General features: G+C 42.1%; 1 protein-coding gene across 1 annotated transcript in view; it reads right to left on the reverse strand.

Moving 5' to 3' along the window:
- Positions 1-15480, reverse strand: part of FRMPD2 (FERM and PDZ domain containing 2) — a 114953-nt gene that overhangs the window by 72680 nt on the left and 26793 nt on the right. Inside the window, exons 2-5 of the mRNA XM_014567719.2 lie at positions 8141-8266; positions 7153-7310; positions 2723-2788; positions 321-512 (exon numbers count right to left, since the gene is read on the reverse strand). Of these exons, the coding sequence (XP_014423205.2) occupies positions 321-512; positions 2723-2788; positions 7153-7310; positions 8141-8266 (542 nt within the window). The remainder of the gene's footprint in view (positions 1-320; positions 513-2722; positions 2789-7152; positions 7311-8140; positions 8267-15480) is intronic.

Consider the following 15480-nt stretch of genomic DNA (forward strand, 5'->3'; position numbering starts at 1 on the left):
CCACCATCAGCCTGATATCAAAACCAGACAAAGACGCAAACAAAGAAGAAAATAACAGGCCAATATCTTTGATGAACATAGATGCAAAAATTCTCAACAAAACAGCAAACCAAACCCAACACATAAAAAAAATTCTAGGTCTGCCCTGTCCAGTATGGTCCTCACCAGCGACAAGTGGCTACTGAACACTTGAAATGTGGTTGGTGTGGCTAAGGAATTGCACATTTTCTTTGACCTCCTTTCAAACTTGGCAAATTTGAATTTCAACAGCCACATGCGGCTGGTGGCTCCCGGGTTGGAAAGTGCAGATCTACACTGACCTGGGAGATGGTGCCCAGAACCATGCCAACCAGCTGTCTGATGTGGAGATTGGCAGAGGCTGGGTAGACAGTCACTTCTTCCCAGTGAACCCGACAAGCTTCCAGGATGGACGGCAGGGACAGCCGCCTGCGGGGCTGGTCTTCGCACATGGTCAGCAGAATGGAGTGCAGGGGCTCACAGAGCTGCAGGGGCTGGAGAGCAGAGGGGCGGCCGCTGAGTCCACCGCCTTGTCAGGTGTGCAGTGGGGACGACTGGGAACAGATGTTCTCATTAACTAGACAGGTGGCCACTCCTTCTGGGGAGTTTTGGGAGGGGCACCAGAGACATCACTGAGGCCACAAAATGCTGAGCAATGATCTCTGCATCAGCTGTGTGTAGTCTGCTGCTTTCTCATCTGGAATGCCCTTCAGTGCCTGGCAGTGACTCTGACCATGTGCTTGGAATGTCTACAAAAGATAGATGCTTGACAAAATGGATTTCCACCTATGCCAAGCACCCAGAGCAAATGGGAGAGCAGCTTTTAACTCACGAGCATCTGGGCAGCTTGTCATTTTCTCAAATGATTTAGGTGGGTCTCACTGGACCTTTACCCTAGAATGGGAGCTCCAGGAGCACAAGGACTGTGGCTTTTTCACTTTGGAATCTCCAGCGTTCAGCATAAGGTCAGTCAGTCATCATTGGTTGAACTTTATGTCACATGTACACATTAAGCAGAAGAAAAATTAGGTGTTTTATTAAACACTTCCCTCCTGAGTTTAAATGGCCACCATTTACACGGGGAAGGTCTCAAGTTCGGACTCACAATCAGGCATTTTCTCGCACTCACCCACACTGCAAGTCACTTTCCAGCTGAAAGCTGCACCACCATTCCTTGTCCTGCAGCATCAGTTACGAGTGCCTATCTTCACGTGTAACCAGGTTACTGAGTCCTGCACATCAGAGTGCCTCTTACGGACCTGGGACTGCACAGTTACTTGAGACAGAAGGTGGGAGACAGTCCCTGCCTTCAAGAGGTGCACCATGTGATAAGAAAGACAGTCACTTAAAGAGACAAGGGCAGTACAGGCTGATAAGGGCTTTGGTCTCAGGACGTACAAGACATGGCAATAACACAGAGGAAGGGGACCAACTCAGCCTGGGGAGGAAGAAGGGAGATGGGGAAAGAATTTGAACTGAATCTCAAAAAGCACACTGGGGTTGACCAGGAGAAAAGTGGAGGAGTGAGCCACAGACAGAGGGACCAGCGTAGGCAAAGGCTGGCATATGTCTGGAAGGATGGAGGATGTGGGCAGGACCGGGGCCCAGGGCAAAAGGACAATGTAGTTCAAAATTGTTAAGAATTTCAAGACAGTGACAGCAGAGCATTAAATCAAGTGTGGGGCCCTTCCAAGTGCAGGGCCCTGTGCTATTATGCAGGCCACATGCCCACGAAGCCAGTCCTGATTATGGCTGAGTACCAGAGAGGAACCAGGGCCACAGGTAGGAACCGATCCTGGACTCCAGGTATGCTCTGCTGAGAAGTGGAATGTAAGCCCATGGGGAGTGGGGAGCAGTGAAAGATTCCACAGAAAAGGGACATGAGTAGGTTTCTCTTAAGAAAGAGCACCAGAAGTGCCTGGATGTTGAATTGGAGAGGGCAAAAGTGAGATGGAAGGAAGGGAGGGAGGGAGGAAGGAAGGAAGGAAGGAAAAGAAGGAAGGAAGGAAGGGAGGGAGGGGTGGAGGGAGTAAAGAAAGGAGGCAAACAGGCTGAGCAGAGTTCTCCAGGATGTGTTCTTGTTACACTAGTTTGTACTGAATTCTTATGATGTCAGATGAAAATTTACACACACACACACAAACACACATATGCACTCTGCAGTCAAAAGTTTTGTAAAGTGCTATGATAAAGTTTAAAAGTTTCTGTGATTTAAGCCTTCTCGGTCACTCACAAACTGCTCTGAAAAATCTTCAAGAAGAAGATATTGTAGGGAACATTTTCCCAAATTGATTGAGCACAGAAGATTTTTTCATGGATGTATCTCACTTCAGGATGGGATGCTTTATAGTCTTTTTTTTTTAATAAATTGGTATCTTCAGTATCTATAAAATCCTCTAGCTTCCTACTTCTTCAAGGCTGGAGTGGCAAACAAGTCTTATCACGTTTGCCAATCCCAAATTGTGGCTGCCCAGCATGCCACGTTGAGTAGGAGTCTGAGATTGTTTCTGGATTCAGTGAGACCAGGTTTTTAATCAACTGTCAATGCCTTCCTAGAACCTAGGAGGACAGAGTGATGGCACATAGCTCAACAGATGTGGTGCCTGCCCTGGAGAGAGAAACAAACAAACAAACAACAACAACAAAATGCTAAATAAATCCAAAGACATGACCTAGCAAGACTTTGATTATCTTCTTTACAAACCTGATTTGGTGGAACATGAAACCCTGCTGACCAGTAGAGGGTCATTCCTAAAGAATAGACATGCATCTGCCCAAGAGAAAAGGCACATGATTAGATTTGTCACCTGTTATTCTGTGGTCCTGTAAACAACATATAATTAATTTCCACGTGTGGCAGACACTGTTGGCTGGCTAGCCCAACAAGCACCTGCAACTCCCTTAACCTTTGCTGCATCCTACTCTAGAGGCTGAAAGCCTCAGTGGCTGTGACATTCAATTTTTGTGAAAGATGTGAAGTAAGTCTGTTAGGGGGCTTCTGAGAAAGTTTGTTCTTTACTGTTAACAGGAGCACATTGGCTGGTCCCATCCTTTCCACCTTTCTTTCTGTCTTGAACACTGATGTGATGTATGGAATCATGGCAGCCATCTTGTGACCATGAGGCAACAAGCGTAAGGACAAGAAGGGCAACAGCTAAGGAGGGTAGAATGGAAATATACAGCCTGGATCCTTGATGATATTTACTAAATCCCTGACCAATCTCTAGACTTCTTGTTAAGTAAATAATAACTATATCTGTGGTTCCAGCTGCTGTATTTTAAGGTTTCTGTTTCTAGTAGCCATAGCCATCTGTACATGGCACACTGGTTCAGCCTGATTAAAAAGCATCATATGTTGTCAGAAAGCAACATGGTGTGTAATGGAAGAGTATATCTGACTTCTTTGAGCCTCATCTTTAAAATGAGTAAAAAGTACCTGTAGATGGTAATAATAATTACTATTATTGTTTTGTTTTTATTGGACAGAAAGCCCTTATAACAGACCAAGCTATGCTCCAAGTCTTTTACTTATATTAACTCATTTAGTCTTCACCACAAATCCTCGGTATTTAAAATTGTCGCCATTTCACAGAGGAGGAGACTAAAGCAAAGACAAGTTAAGGAACTTGCCCAAATAAAACCTAAAGCCTAAACTTGAACCCAGGCCCCAGGGCCATGTCTCTGTCACCTCTGAAGTCCTCCATAAATGTTATTATTATTATCATTATTATTATTATTATTATTATTATTATTATTATTATTATTATTATTATTATGCTTCTATTTTAACTGAAAAGGCACATTTCCATTAAGATCTCTCTTTTCATGAAATGACTCCAGGAACTTTGAAAAGGAGATGTTGAATTCACAAAACATGGTATGTAGAAACACATGGTTTACTTGAGCAATCGACTGACTTTAACACAGGTGGGTAGGGTTTTGGTTTTTACATCTTAGGTCAGGGGCATGTGTCCAGTGTCACATATGCCAATTAGTTCTCTTCTTTGTCCGAAATTGTGCCCCTCAACCAGCCAACCACTCTTCTGATAAATGTGACTAGACATCTGCAGGGAAGTTCACCAACTGCACTTTCATTTCTGAGAATGGATCCTGAGAAGGGCTGCCTGAGCATTGCCAGAGGCCTCATTCACACCTGGGAACCTACCTGGATTCCAAAGACTCTATCTTAAACTGCCCTAAGGCAAGGCCTAAGGTCACAATGACAACAGGTTTCATCCCAAATCCCAAGTCCTGCCCACTGGTAGTTGTTGCCAGGAGAAGGGTGGTAAGAAGGCAACTCCTGGCTCAGTAGGAAGGAACATCATGATCGATTAATAATGTCTGCCACGAGCATGGGATGGGCTGATGATGGTGGCATGAGTGACTTGGATTTAGAGACCTGCCCATACCTTCCACCTGCACCTGGGACTAACACTCCAAGCAGTGGGGCAAACATCTCTGTGCTGGTTAGAGCTGAATGTTGGCCTGAGGAGAGGAGTCAAGGTATATCCTCCTAATCAGGGCTGTGGGAGGATTCTGAGTGCAGCCTGTCCTGAGACCACTGTCCTGATTGCCCACTCCACCTCCCCCAGGACCCGAGCCAAACTGGATGAAGAGAGGAGCCTGGGATGAATGGAGAACAGCAACTAACAGAACTGAGTGGCAGGGATGCTGTAAGACAGAATGGTCAGGTGACTCTGCTTCCTGGCCTAACAAATAGGGCTCAAGGTCATTGGTTTCTGCTCCTTAAGCCACACTCCCATATGCCACACCTAGAGAATTAAGCCACCAACAAAAATTGCTGTTTGGTTCATTCAGGACTCAGTCCCTGACCACACTGACCCTCTCTCAGCTCAAACTCACCCTCATCTTCCTGGCCCCAAATCTCAGTAACACAACACACCTCTCTGGTTCTTAACTCAGGCTCCTCCTTTAGCCTTGGAACTCTGAGAGCCCTCACTCCTCTCCATGGAGGACCACAGCAGAGGAAGGAGGATGTTCCCCAGCTAGGCTCAGCTCCAGGATGCTCTGAGCAAGGAGTGACTAGACCTTCACAGGACACTCAGTTGCAGGTCAAGCTGCAGTCAGGAAGGTGATGTCTATTCCTCACCAATGCAAGTTGAGAGGGACAGAGAAAGACCCCCAAGAGCACTCAGGATCTGTCTTAGCCCAGGTCCCAGAGAAAACAGAATCTGAAGCAAGGATTAAGTGCTGACACTTCATATAGGAGCTGCAAGTCCAGGGCAATGAGGGTGAGGAGAAATGGGACAGTGAGGCAAGGATGGCGGTGATGTGTGGGGTCCTCATGCTGGTAGGTCACTTCCTTGTACCAAGACACAGAGCACAGCAGGAAGCAGAGCAGACATGGCCTCTGCACTCAGAACTTCTCTAGAAGGCCTGGAAGTCTTGCCTATCCTGAAGCAGTTCATGAAGAAAGAAGGAAGGAATGAACGAGCGAAAAAGGAAAGAAAGAAAGAAAGAAAGAACGAAGACAAGAAAGAAATAGAAAGAAGAAAGAAAGACAAGAAATAAAGAAAGAAAGAAAGAAGAAGAAAGGAAAAGGAGAAGGAAGGAAGGATGGAAGGAGTCCTGGAAGGAACCTTCATTCGCCTTAATCCGAACAGACCCATCCCACGAAAGAAGAAAGTCCACTCCCACTCCCGCCAGAAGAATACCCACCCTCCCTCCCTCCTCTCCTCTTCCTTCCTTCCTTCCTTCTTCCTTCCTTACCTTCTCGTCCTTCCTCCTTCCTTCCCTCCCCCAGAAAAAAAGAAAAGAGAGAAAGAAGGGAGAATTTATCTTCTTAGTCCCCTCCCACCTCTCATTCCCATTGGTCTAGGGTCACCCAATAGGAAACTAGCACCACCCCCGCCCCGCCCGCCCCCCACCCCGCATGTTCAGGTTTCAGCAGCAGGACCATCTAGCGGTTGCTCAGAAAGTCAGATCCCGCAGCTCAGGCTGTGCCCTCTTAGCCGAGTCCACAGTGTAGGTGTGGGTGGTGCATCATCTAAAAGACCCAAATAGAGGGAATCTGAGAGGCACCCAAGTCTGCGTCCAACACAGGAGTCCAGGCATTCACCCCAGGGATCCCGACAGTATAGGAACGGGTGCTGAGGCGATTGCAAGTGGGGTGACAGAGTCCTGGCCCCTGCAATGGTGACTGTCATGCTTTCACTGTCATGATCTAACTTGAAGACAAACCAGTCAGACACGGGTCCAGACAAACCAAACCTGTAAGCCACTGAGGCCCTGTTCCCGGAGCCCAAAAGGCAAAGCAGCTCCTGTTCCAGGATGCCTCCTGAGAGGAGTGGACTTTCCAGATCTGCACTTTTCCCGTGAAGGGGAAAGGAACAGAACTCACTGACCTCTAAATGCCCACCATGCCCTGCCCAGTACTGTGTGCCTAGCTGACATCCTTCTTTCCTTAGAATTTCTTCTTTTTAAAATTGAAAAGAATGTTTAACCAGAACTTTGTGCTATTCAAAAGCAAAACACAACTACGGAAAAACAAAAATCACCACGGATGTTGCCACCCAGGAATAATCACTGCAGACATGTTTTTAGAACTCTGTGTGTGTGTACACAACTAGGATCACACTGTACATACGTATGTTTCATTTCTTTTCAAGTCATTACATATGTTTCTACAGCTTCATTTTAATGCTGTCTTATTTCATGTCTGCTCTTACCAGACATTCAGCTTGTTTCCAGTTTATCACTAATGTCAACAATACAGCAGTGAACTTTGCTGCAGCTAAATCAATCTTTACTCGTGCCTTGCGATACATCCCGGTTGAGGACTTGTTGCGTCTGTTTTAGGATTTTGGCTCCATGCTGCCAATGGTACTAATGCCCCAGACCATGAACCTACAGTTTTTTCAGCACTTTTTTTTTTTTTTAATGTTTACAGTAAGGTGATGGATTAGGTCATATTAACCCCACTTTACAGATATAGAACTTGGGGCTCAGAGAAGTTCATTTGGCCTCATCTAAGAGGTAATAAGTTGCTGGCAAGAAAGCCTAGGAATAAAATTCTTTAAATCCATTCCTCAGGGCTGAGCTGGGGATGACCTAGGACCAGGTCTTCCCCAGAGGACAGGTCCAGAGGTGCTGCAGAGACACCACGTGCCTTACCTGAGATGCATCAGGCTGCTCGTCGTCACTCTGTCCTTGCAGCAGTTCAGGGGCCTTGAAAGGAGCTGCCTCTATGTGAGAAATATGGTCTTGGAAGGAAAGACTTCCAGCTGCAGAAAGCAAGGCTGACCAGGGGCAGACCACATAGTCCGAGGAATCTGAAACCAAGGCAGTGATGGGGGTATAGAGACAGAGCCACCGTCTGGAGGGCCATCTATGGGACTGTGCCCAGCAGGTGTCTTGCAGAGCCTTCTCTGGGATAGACTGTGAGCAAGGACCGAGGAAACAGGGAGCGGAGGGAATTCAGCCCTGACATGTTGCTGGCAGGAATGGTGGCAGCAGCAGTGGCTGGGAAACTAGCCCCTGCATCCAAATTCATAGGTGACCCAAGAATCTCAAGGTAAAAGGTAAAAAGAGGTCAGGTCCACCTGGAAATTCGCACAAGTCTGAGTTCTCTAGAACCAAGTCAGGAACAAAGTTAGCTGGTCTGCTGGACATACTATCGCTGTTCATCAGAACCTCCAAGGCAGGAAGGAGGGAGTGAAGACTCAGGAGGACGATGCAGTTGAAAGTGCAGGTGCACAGCCTCCCTTCAGCTCCCCACGTCGGGACTCTCACCCTGACTGCGCGTGTGCCATCTCCCGCGTGGGGAGCCTCCACCGCCTCCTGGCAGCCCCCAAGCACGTGTGACTTCTGAGTTGACATCTGAGTCTGGGCACTCAGTGTTTGTTCCAGTTATCAATTTAATGCCCAGGAAAAGCTGCAATACCAAGGCGGCAGCAGAGACTTTCTTCCAACTCTGCCCTGTGCCATGGGTCCAGAGACAGCGCTGCCTTCCCAGAGCAGCTCCGTGGGTGGGTGTCCTCTGCCTACTGGTTCTAACATCTCGGACTGATGACAGATTGGGAAGCAGCATCCGGAGATGTCTGTTTAGGAAGCTTCCCGTTCAGCTCTCTGTGACTCAGCTGCCCCAGACACACTCTCTTACCATCACGAAGGTCTTCCAGCAGTCTCTCAGCAGCCAGGGACAAGAGGGACCAGATTTCCTCCTCAGACAGAGCTTCGCCCCGGACCTGCAGGACACTGGCCAGAGTCACAGAGGCCGGGCTCATGCCTGCAAAGACATGCGTGTGGCAGAGACCTTGTAATGCTCAGGAGCGTGTCTGGACTAGCAGTCACCATGCCAGCCCAGGCATGGTCCAGCCCCCTCTGCAGCACACCAGCCCCGTGTTTTATCACTTGCAACCCCAGGGCTGGGCACAGAGCCAGGCACATGGGAGAAGCTAAAGAAATACTCACTGGGGTAGGGGCTGGCTGGGCTCGGCTGGTTCTCAGTGAGTAAGTACATAAAAAATAAATAATCTTCCAATTAAGGGTTAAGTCAATAAATGAACAAATGAACCATGAGAATGGCTCCCTCTGAGCTGGGCATGCGCTGTTGCAGAGAGCTTCCTTGCCCAGGGAATGTCTCTTGCCTGCTCTCCTCTCTGTCTGGGAAAGTGGGTTAACAACCTCTTTTGCGTCCAATGCATGATTCATGTCTTTTCCTCTCCGGCTGCCACATCCAGAGCTGGATTTGATGCCAGCACCAGCCCAGTCTCTAATGATCACTAACACCTGCCTGAAAGACGAGACTCGCTAGACGGAATAGTAAGCGCTGTGTTTTGAAAAGGTGCAGACTCACAGGAAAGCACGGGACTGATTTGCTGGAGGAGGAGGTGAGGAAGGCTGGTCTTCTCTCCTCTCTCTTCCTAGAAGTGCTCCTTTAAACTAAAGCTGACATTTAAATGTCTGTCCCCCTGACAAAGCTGCCACCCACTAATCTCCAGGTGCGGTGGCAGCAGGAAGAGGCCAGGCAGGCTTTTCTTAATCCATTTACGTCACTGATCTTTTCCAGAGCCAGAGCTGGGAGGGCGGGTGTGCTGTATTGGGGGCTGGCGGGGTGGGGAGCACATTATGGCCCCCCTCAACCTTCCATCCGATATGCTAATCCAGGCTCTCCTCTCACCAGCTGCTCTCTACATATGCCTCTAAGTCCAGCCTCCTGCAGTCTTAGGAAGAGAGACAGATTCCCAGGAGAGGAAGCCTGGCTCTTCTGTCTGTCCCCCAGGGGCCAGAAGGGCACTACAGCAGGACCTAGGGAGAAGCTTTCTGTGTGAGATGCTATTTATCACAAGGAGTCTATGAAGAGGGGCTGTTGGTCCTATTTACAGGTAGGAAAGCAATCCAAGGGAACCTAGGAGAAGAAATGATGGAATCAAAACTGAAATACACTCACAACAAAAAAACAATGACTATACGTATGTTCATGTACAACCGAAAAATTGTGCTCTACGCTGGAATTTGACACAACATTGTAAAATGACTATAACTCAATAAAAAAAGTTAAAACAAACAAACAAAACTGAAACACAGGCCCTCTCTTGTCTTTCTTTTCTTTATTCTTCCTCCTACTTCTTTCAAACCTTTCTTAAGACCTATGGACTACTAAGAAATGAAATCTCTGACTCTCAAAATATATGAAATGTGTTTTTTTCTAGTTACTTTATGACTAGAGAAAAATACATTAAAAGTCTAGAAAAGCTGGTGTAGCTAGTTAAGGCCATCGTTTCAGCGCAGTAATTCAATGGAGGAAGGACGGGCTTTTCAACAAATAGTACTGGGCCCATCAAGAAAAAAACGCACCTTATACAAAAATTAACCCAAAATGGATGACAGATTAATGTAGAACATAAAATTATAAGTTTTTAGAAAAAAATAGGACATGATATTTGGGATCTAGGACTAGGCAACAGGTTCTTAGACTTGACACCAAAAATACAAAGAAAAAAACTGACAAATTGGACCTCATCAAAATTAAAAACTTTTGCTCTTAGAACGATGCTGTTGTGGGGAGGATATAGTTCAAGTGGCAGAGCACATGCTTAGCATGCACGAGGTCCTGGGTTCAGTCCCCAGTGCTGTCTCCAAACATAAATAAATAAACCTAATTACCCCCCCAAATTAATAAAAATAAATAAATAAAATTTAAGAAAAAGAAAGACGCTGTTAAGAAGATGGAAAGACACGCTAAATACTAGGAGAAAATATTTGAAAACCACATATCTGACAAAATATACATGTATAGAGTATTTATAAAGAACTCTCAAAACTCATCAATTAGAAAATAAACCATCCAATTAGAAAATGGGCAAAAGGCATGAACAGGCACTTCACCAAAGAGAATATACAAATGACAAAGAAAAAAAGATGTTCAACATCACTAGCACTTAGAGAAATATTACTACGGATCAAGAGGAGACAAATGAAAAATATGCACAATATGTAAAAGGGGGTCGAATAGTACCTAACACAAAATAAACACTGTATAAATATTAGCTTTTGTGATTATTACTGGGCAACACTAACCGAGTATTCATAGGTAATTAATGTATGGTACTGAAAAACTACAAAAATTATTATGGTTATGGATGGTCTTAGATCCATTAGAAAAATTCTATATTCAACAAAGCAACATATTGAGTTTTTCTTATCTAATAGCTTAGTAAGAGGGCTTAGGCTTGGTTGAATGAGATTTCTGCTCCTAATTTAATTCTGAGTGCCTCCTGTAGAAGGAACACAACACCATCTATAGTCTTACAAAGGGATTAAGCCTAAGTCAGATCAGGTCTTTGTATCCAGTTGCCATTGTTTTGAACTTTAGAGGATAAAGAATATTTTGAACTTGCAAAATCCAAACTTGGGAAACTCTACAAGTCAAACAGCCTGGGTTTTCAGCAAATAAATTATTTTAAAAAGAAGGAAGGAAGGAGAGAGGAATGAAAAGGAGGAAATGAGAATAGAATGCCGGAGTAAAAACCTCCCCAAAACTCTCCCCTCCATAAAGGCAATGATGAAATAAGCAGCCTTACAGACACAGTAAAGGTCAAAGCATAGTTGTAGTTCTTTCAAAACCTCATTCTCAGAGAATTATTGTTATTTGACCTGTCTGGCAGTTCCCTGGAAATCCCCTCGCAATGTTTGCTAGTACTTTACCTGATTCGGAGCTTGCTCAGTACAAACTGTCTTTCCCCTAGGGACATTTCTCAAAAACAATCAACAGCAATTGTTTAACATTGTATTTGCTAGAGATAGCAATAACAGGTAGGCAAACAGCAAACTAATCAAAAAAAACTTAAAAGAAGCAGCTGGGAAATAAGATGTCTATAGTAACCTTTGAAAATCTCCAAAATATCCCTGAGAGTCTAGAAGGCTACATGCATGTACAGGGCTGTGAACATGCCCAGCCTTGTACACATGCCAAGGGAAGAAATGGAAAGGTCCTAAACACTCACCTCTGACTGACCATGAGGCCCTGAGCAAGTATGAAGTGATGGCTAAGACAGAGCATCTTCTGCTTGGCTGAGCATTGAAGGCATGTTCCCACACCACACAAAACCCTCCAGCAAAGACTGGGAGAATTATTGGTTACAAGCACTTAAAGAAATCCCTGTCTAATCATTAGGTCACCACTAAATTAACTGAGCAGAGACTTCAGTGGCCATACATGACAAAGAATACAGACTTACAAAATTAGTTCAGGAAAGTAAATAAGCAAACAACAAAAACAACAAATGGCAAAAACAACAAACCTTGGCAGGGGTGAGGGGATATGATTTCCAGAAGTGCCATATTATGTTATTTTAAATGTCCAGTTTTCAACAGAAAAAGTATGAGACATTCAAAGAAACAAGAAAATATAGCCCATAAACAGAGGTAAAAAGTAGTTAAATAGTCATTGTTCCTAAGGAATCCCAGATGTTGGACTTACTAGAGAAAAACTTTATATCAGCTATTTAAAATATGTTCAAATTACTAAGGAAAATCATGTCTGAAGAACTAAAGGAAAATATAGCAATAATATCTCATTAAACAGATAATTTCAATAAAGAGAAAGTATAAGAAAAATAACCAAAAAGGAAAGTATGATAACTGAAATGAAAGAGGGAGGGAGCTCAACAACTGATTTTATCAGGAAGGAAAAACAGTAAACTTGAAGACAATTGAGATTATCCAGTCTGAGGAACAGAAAGAAAAAACTAATGAAGAAAAATAAACAGAGCGCCTCAGAGACCTGTGGGATGCCATCACATTTGTCAGCATATGCATAATAGAAGTCACAGAAGGAGAGGAGAGAGAAAAAGGGACAGAAAAAATATTTGAAAACTAATGGCCAAAAAATTCCAAATTTGATGAAAAAGATGACTCTACACATCTAAGAAGCTCAATGAACTCCAAGTAGAATAAACTCAAAGAGATCCATAGCTGGACACATGTTAATCAAGCTGTCAAAAATAGACAAAGAGAATATGGAAAGCAGCATCACATATAAAGAATCCTCAGTAAGATTAATGGCTTTGTCCTCAGAATCATGGAGGCCAGAAGGCACTTATATGACATATTCAAAATGCTGGGTAGCTGGGGAGAGGAAGAGGTTGCCAACCAAGAATTTTGTATTTAACAACAACAACAACAAAAATTTGAAATTGATAGAAAAATTAAGAAATACCCTCATAAGTAAAAATCGAGAACTTACAGGAAGCAGAGACTTGCCATCCAAGAAATCCTAAAAGAAATTCTTTAGACTGAAATGAAAAGGTACTAGACAAAAACTCAAATCCACATGGCAAAATAAGAGCAGTGGTGAAAGTGATTACATAGGTAAATATAAAAGATAATGAAAACGATTTTTGACTAGAACATGTTTTTCCTCCCGTTGGATTTAGAAGACAACTGTATAAAGCAATAATTATAAATTGGTGTTTATTGGCATGGAATGCATGAAGGTGTGATTTATATGACAATAACAGCACAAAGGAGAGGGTAAGGAATAGAGTTATACAGGAATAAAATTTTATACACTATTGAAATTAAGTTGAGACTAATACAAACTAGATTGTTATAAATTGTTAATTGTGATCCCCAGGGAAACCACTAAGAATGTAACTCCAAAAAGTATAATAACAGAAATGATAAGGAAATTAAAACAATACAAGAGAAAATATCTATTTAATGGAAATGAAGGCAGTAATGGAGAAAAAGAGGGACAAAAAAGGGCATAAGACCTATAGAAAAAAAAAAAAACAGAAAAATGGCAAAAGTAAATCCTATCTTACCAGTAATTACATTAAAACTAAATAGATTAAGCACTCCAATCAACAGGCAGAGATTGTCAGAATTCATCTTTTAAAATATATGATCCAACTGTATTTATCTACAAGAGACATACTTTAGATTCAAAGTCACAAATAAACTAAAAGTAAAAGTTTGGGAAAAAATATACCATGTAAACAATAACCAAAAGAGAGACTGGGCACAAAATAGTATCTAAGACAAAAATTACTACTAGAAACAATGAAGGACATCATATGATGACAAAAGGGTCAATGCACCAAGAATATATATCAAAAATAAATATATATTACTTAAGCAATACAGTCTCAAAATACATGAAATGAAAATTAACAGAATGAAGGGAGAAATGGACAATTCAACAAAAATATAGACTTCATTACCACATTTTCAATAATGGATAGAAAAACTATAAAGAAGACAAACAAAGACTTTAGCAACACTATAAATCAACTAATCTTAAATGACTTTATAAAGCATACCATCCAACAACAGAAGAATACACATACTTCTCAAGCACACATAAAACATTTTCCTGGATAAACCATATGCCAGATCATAACACAAGACTTAATAAATTTAAAAAGATTGAAGTTACACAAATTATGTACTCAGAAAACAACAGAATAAAGTTAGAAATTAATAAAAGATGAAAATTTGGAGAATTAACAAATGTAGAAGTTAAATACCATAAATAGCCAATGGGTCAAAGAAGAAATCACAAGGAAAATTAGAAAATACTTTGAGATTAATAAAAACCAAAACACAATATACCAAAACTTATCAGTTGCAATTAAGTAGTGTTTAAAGGGAAATTATATCTGAAAATATGTATATTAACAAGAAAATAAAGATCTCAATGCAATAACCTTACCTTCCATCTTAAGAAACTAGAAAATTCATGGATGATTTACAAGTGTAGCAAGACAAATCAATGAGTAAAGATGGTTATTTTCAACAAATAGTGCTAAAACAAGTGGTTTCTACATGCAAAAGAATAAAGTTGGACTCCTACTTCTTGTCATAAACAAAAGTAAACTCAAAATGGATCTAAGACCTAAACATAAGAGCAAAAGATATAAAACTCTCAGAAGAAAACATTGGTGCAAAATCTACATGACTTAGGATTTGGCAATGGATCTATAAATATGGTACCAAAAACATGAGCAGCAACAAAAAAACAGATAAATCAGACTTCATCAAAATTAAAAGCTTCTATGCTTCTCTACTTAAAAAGTGAAAAGACAACTCACAGAAAGGGAGAAATTATTTGCTTATCATATGTCTGATAAGAGAACAGTATCCTGACTATATAAAGAACTTTCACATTTCAACAATAAAAGACAAATAACCCAGTTTAAAAATGGACAAAAGATATGAATAGGCATTTCTCCAAAGAAGCTTTATCAAGTAACCAGTTAAGGACATGAAAAGATGCTCAACATCACTAATCATTAGGTAAGTGCAAATCAAACTACAATGAGATCATATTTCACATCTATAAGGATAGCTATAACCAAAAGATGGACAACAGAAAGTGTTGACAAAATATGGAGAAATTGGAACCTTCATATAGTGCTGACGGGAGTATAACGTAGTGTAGCCACTTTGGAAAACAGTTCAGCTGTTCCTCAGAGTCGATTGTAGAGTTACCATATGACTCAGCAATTTCACTCCCAGGTATATACCCAAGAGAAATGTAAATATATGTCTACACCAAAACTTGTGCACAAATATTCATAGCTGCATTATTGATAATGTCCCCAAAGTGGAAACCACCCAAATATCCATTGACTGATGAATGGATGTACAAAATGTGGTATACACATTCAATGGAATATTATACAGTGGTGAAAAGGAACGAAGTACTTACAGCTATATGCCAAAGATGAACAAATCTTTTTTTAAACCACTTTATTAAGGTAGGACTGACATACAAAAAGCTGTCTGTATTTAATGTATGCAATTTGATGAGTTTGGAGATAAATATATACCCATGAAACCATCACCACAATCTATGCCATTCAAAATTGATGAATCTTGAAAACACTATGCTAAGTGAAAGAAGCTAATCACTAGAGATCACATACTGTATGATTTCATTCCTATGAAATATCCAGAATAAACACATCAGTAGAGACAAAGTAGATTGGCAGT

Source organism: Camelus ferus, chromosome 11 (genome assembly GCF_009834535.1).
Source record: "Camelus ferus isolate YT-003-E chromosome 11, BCGSAC_Cfer_1.0, whole genome shotgun sequence".
NCBI classification, from domain to species: Eukaryota; Metazoa; Chordata; class Mammalia; order Artiodactyla; family Camelidae; genus Camelus; species Camelus ferus.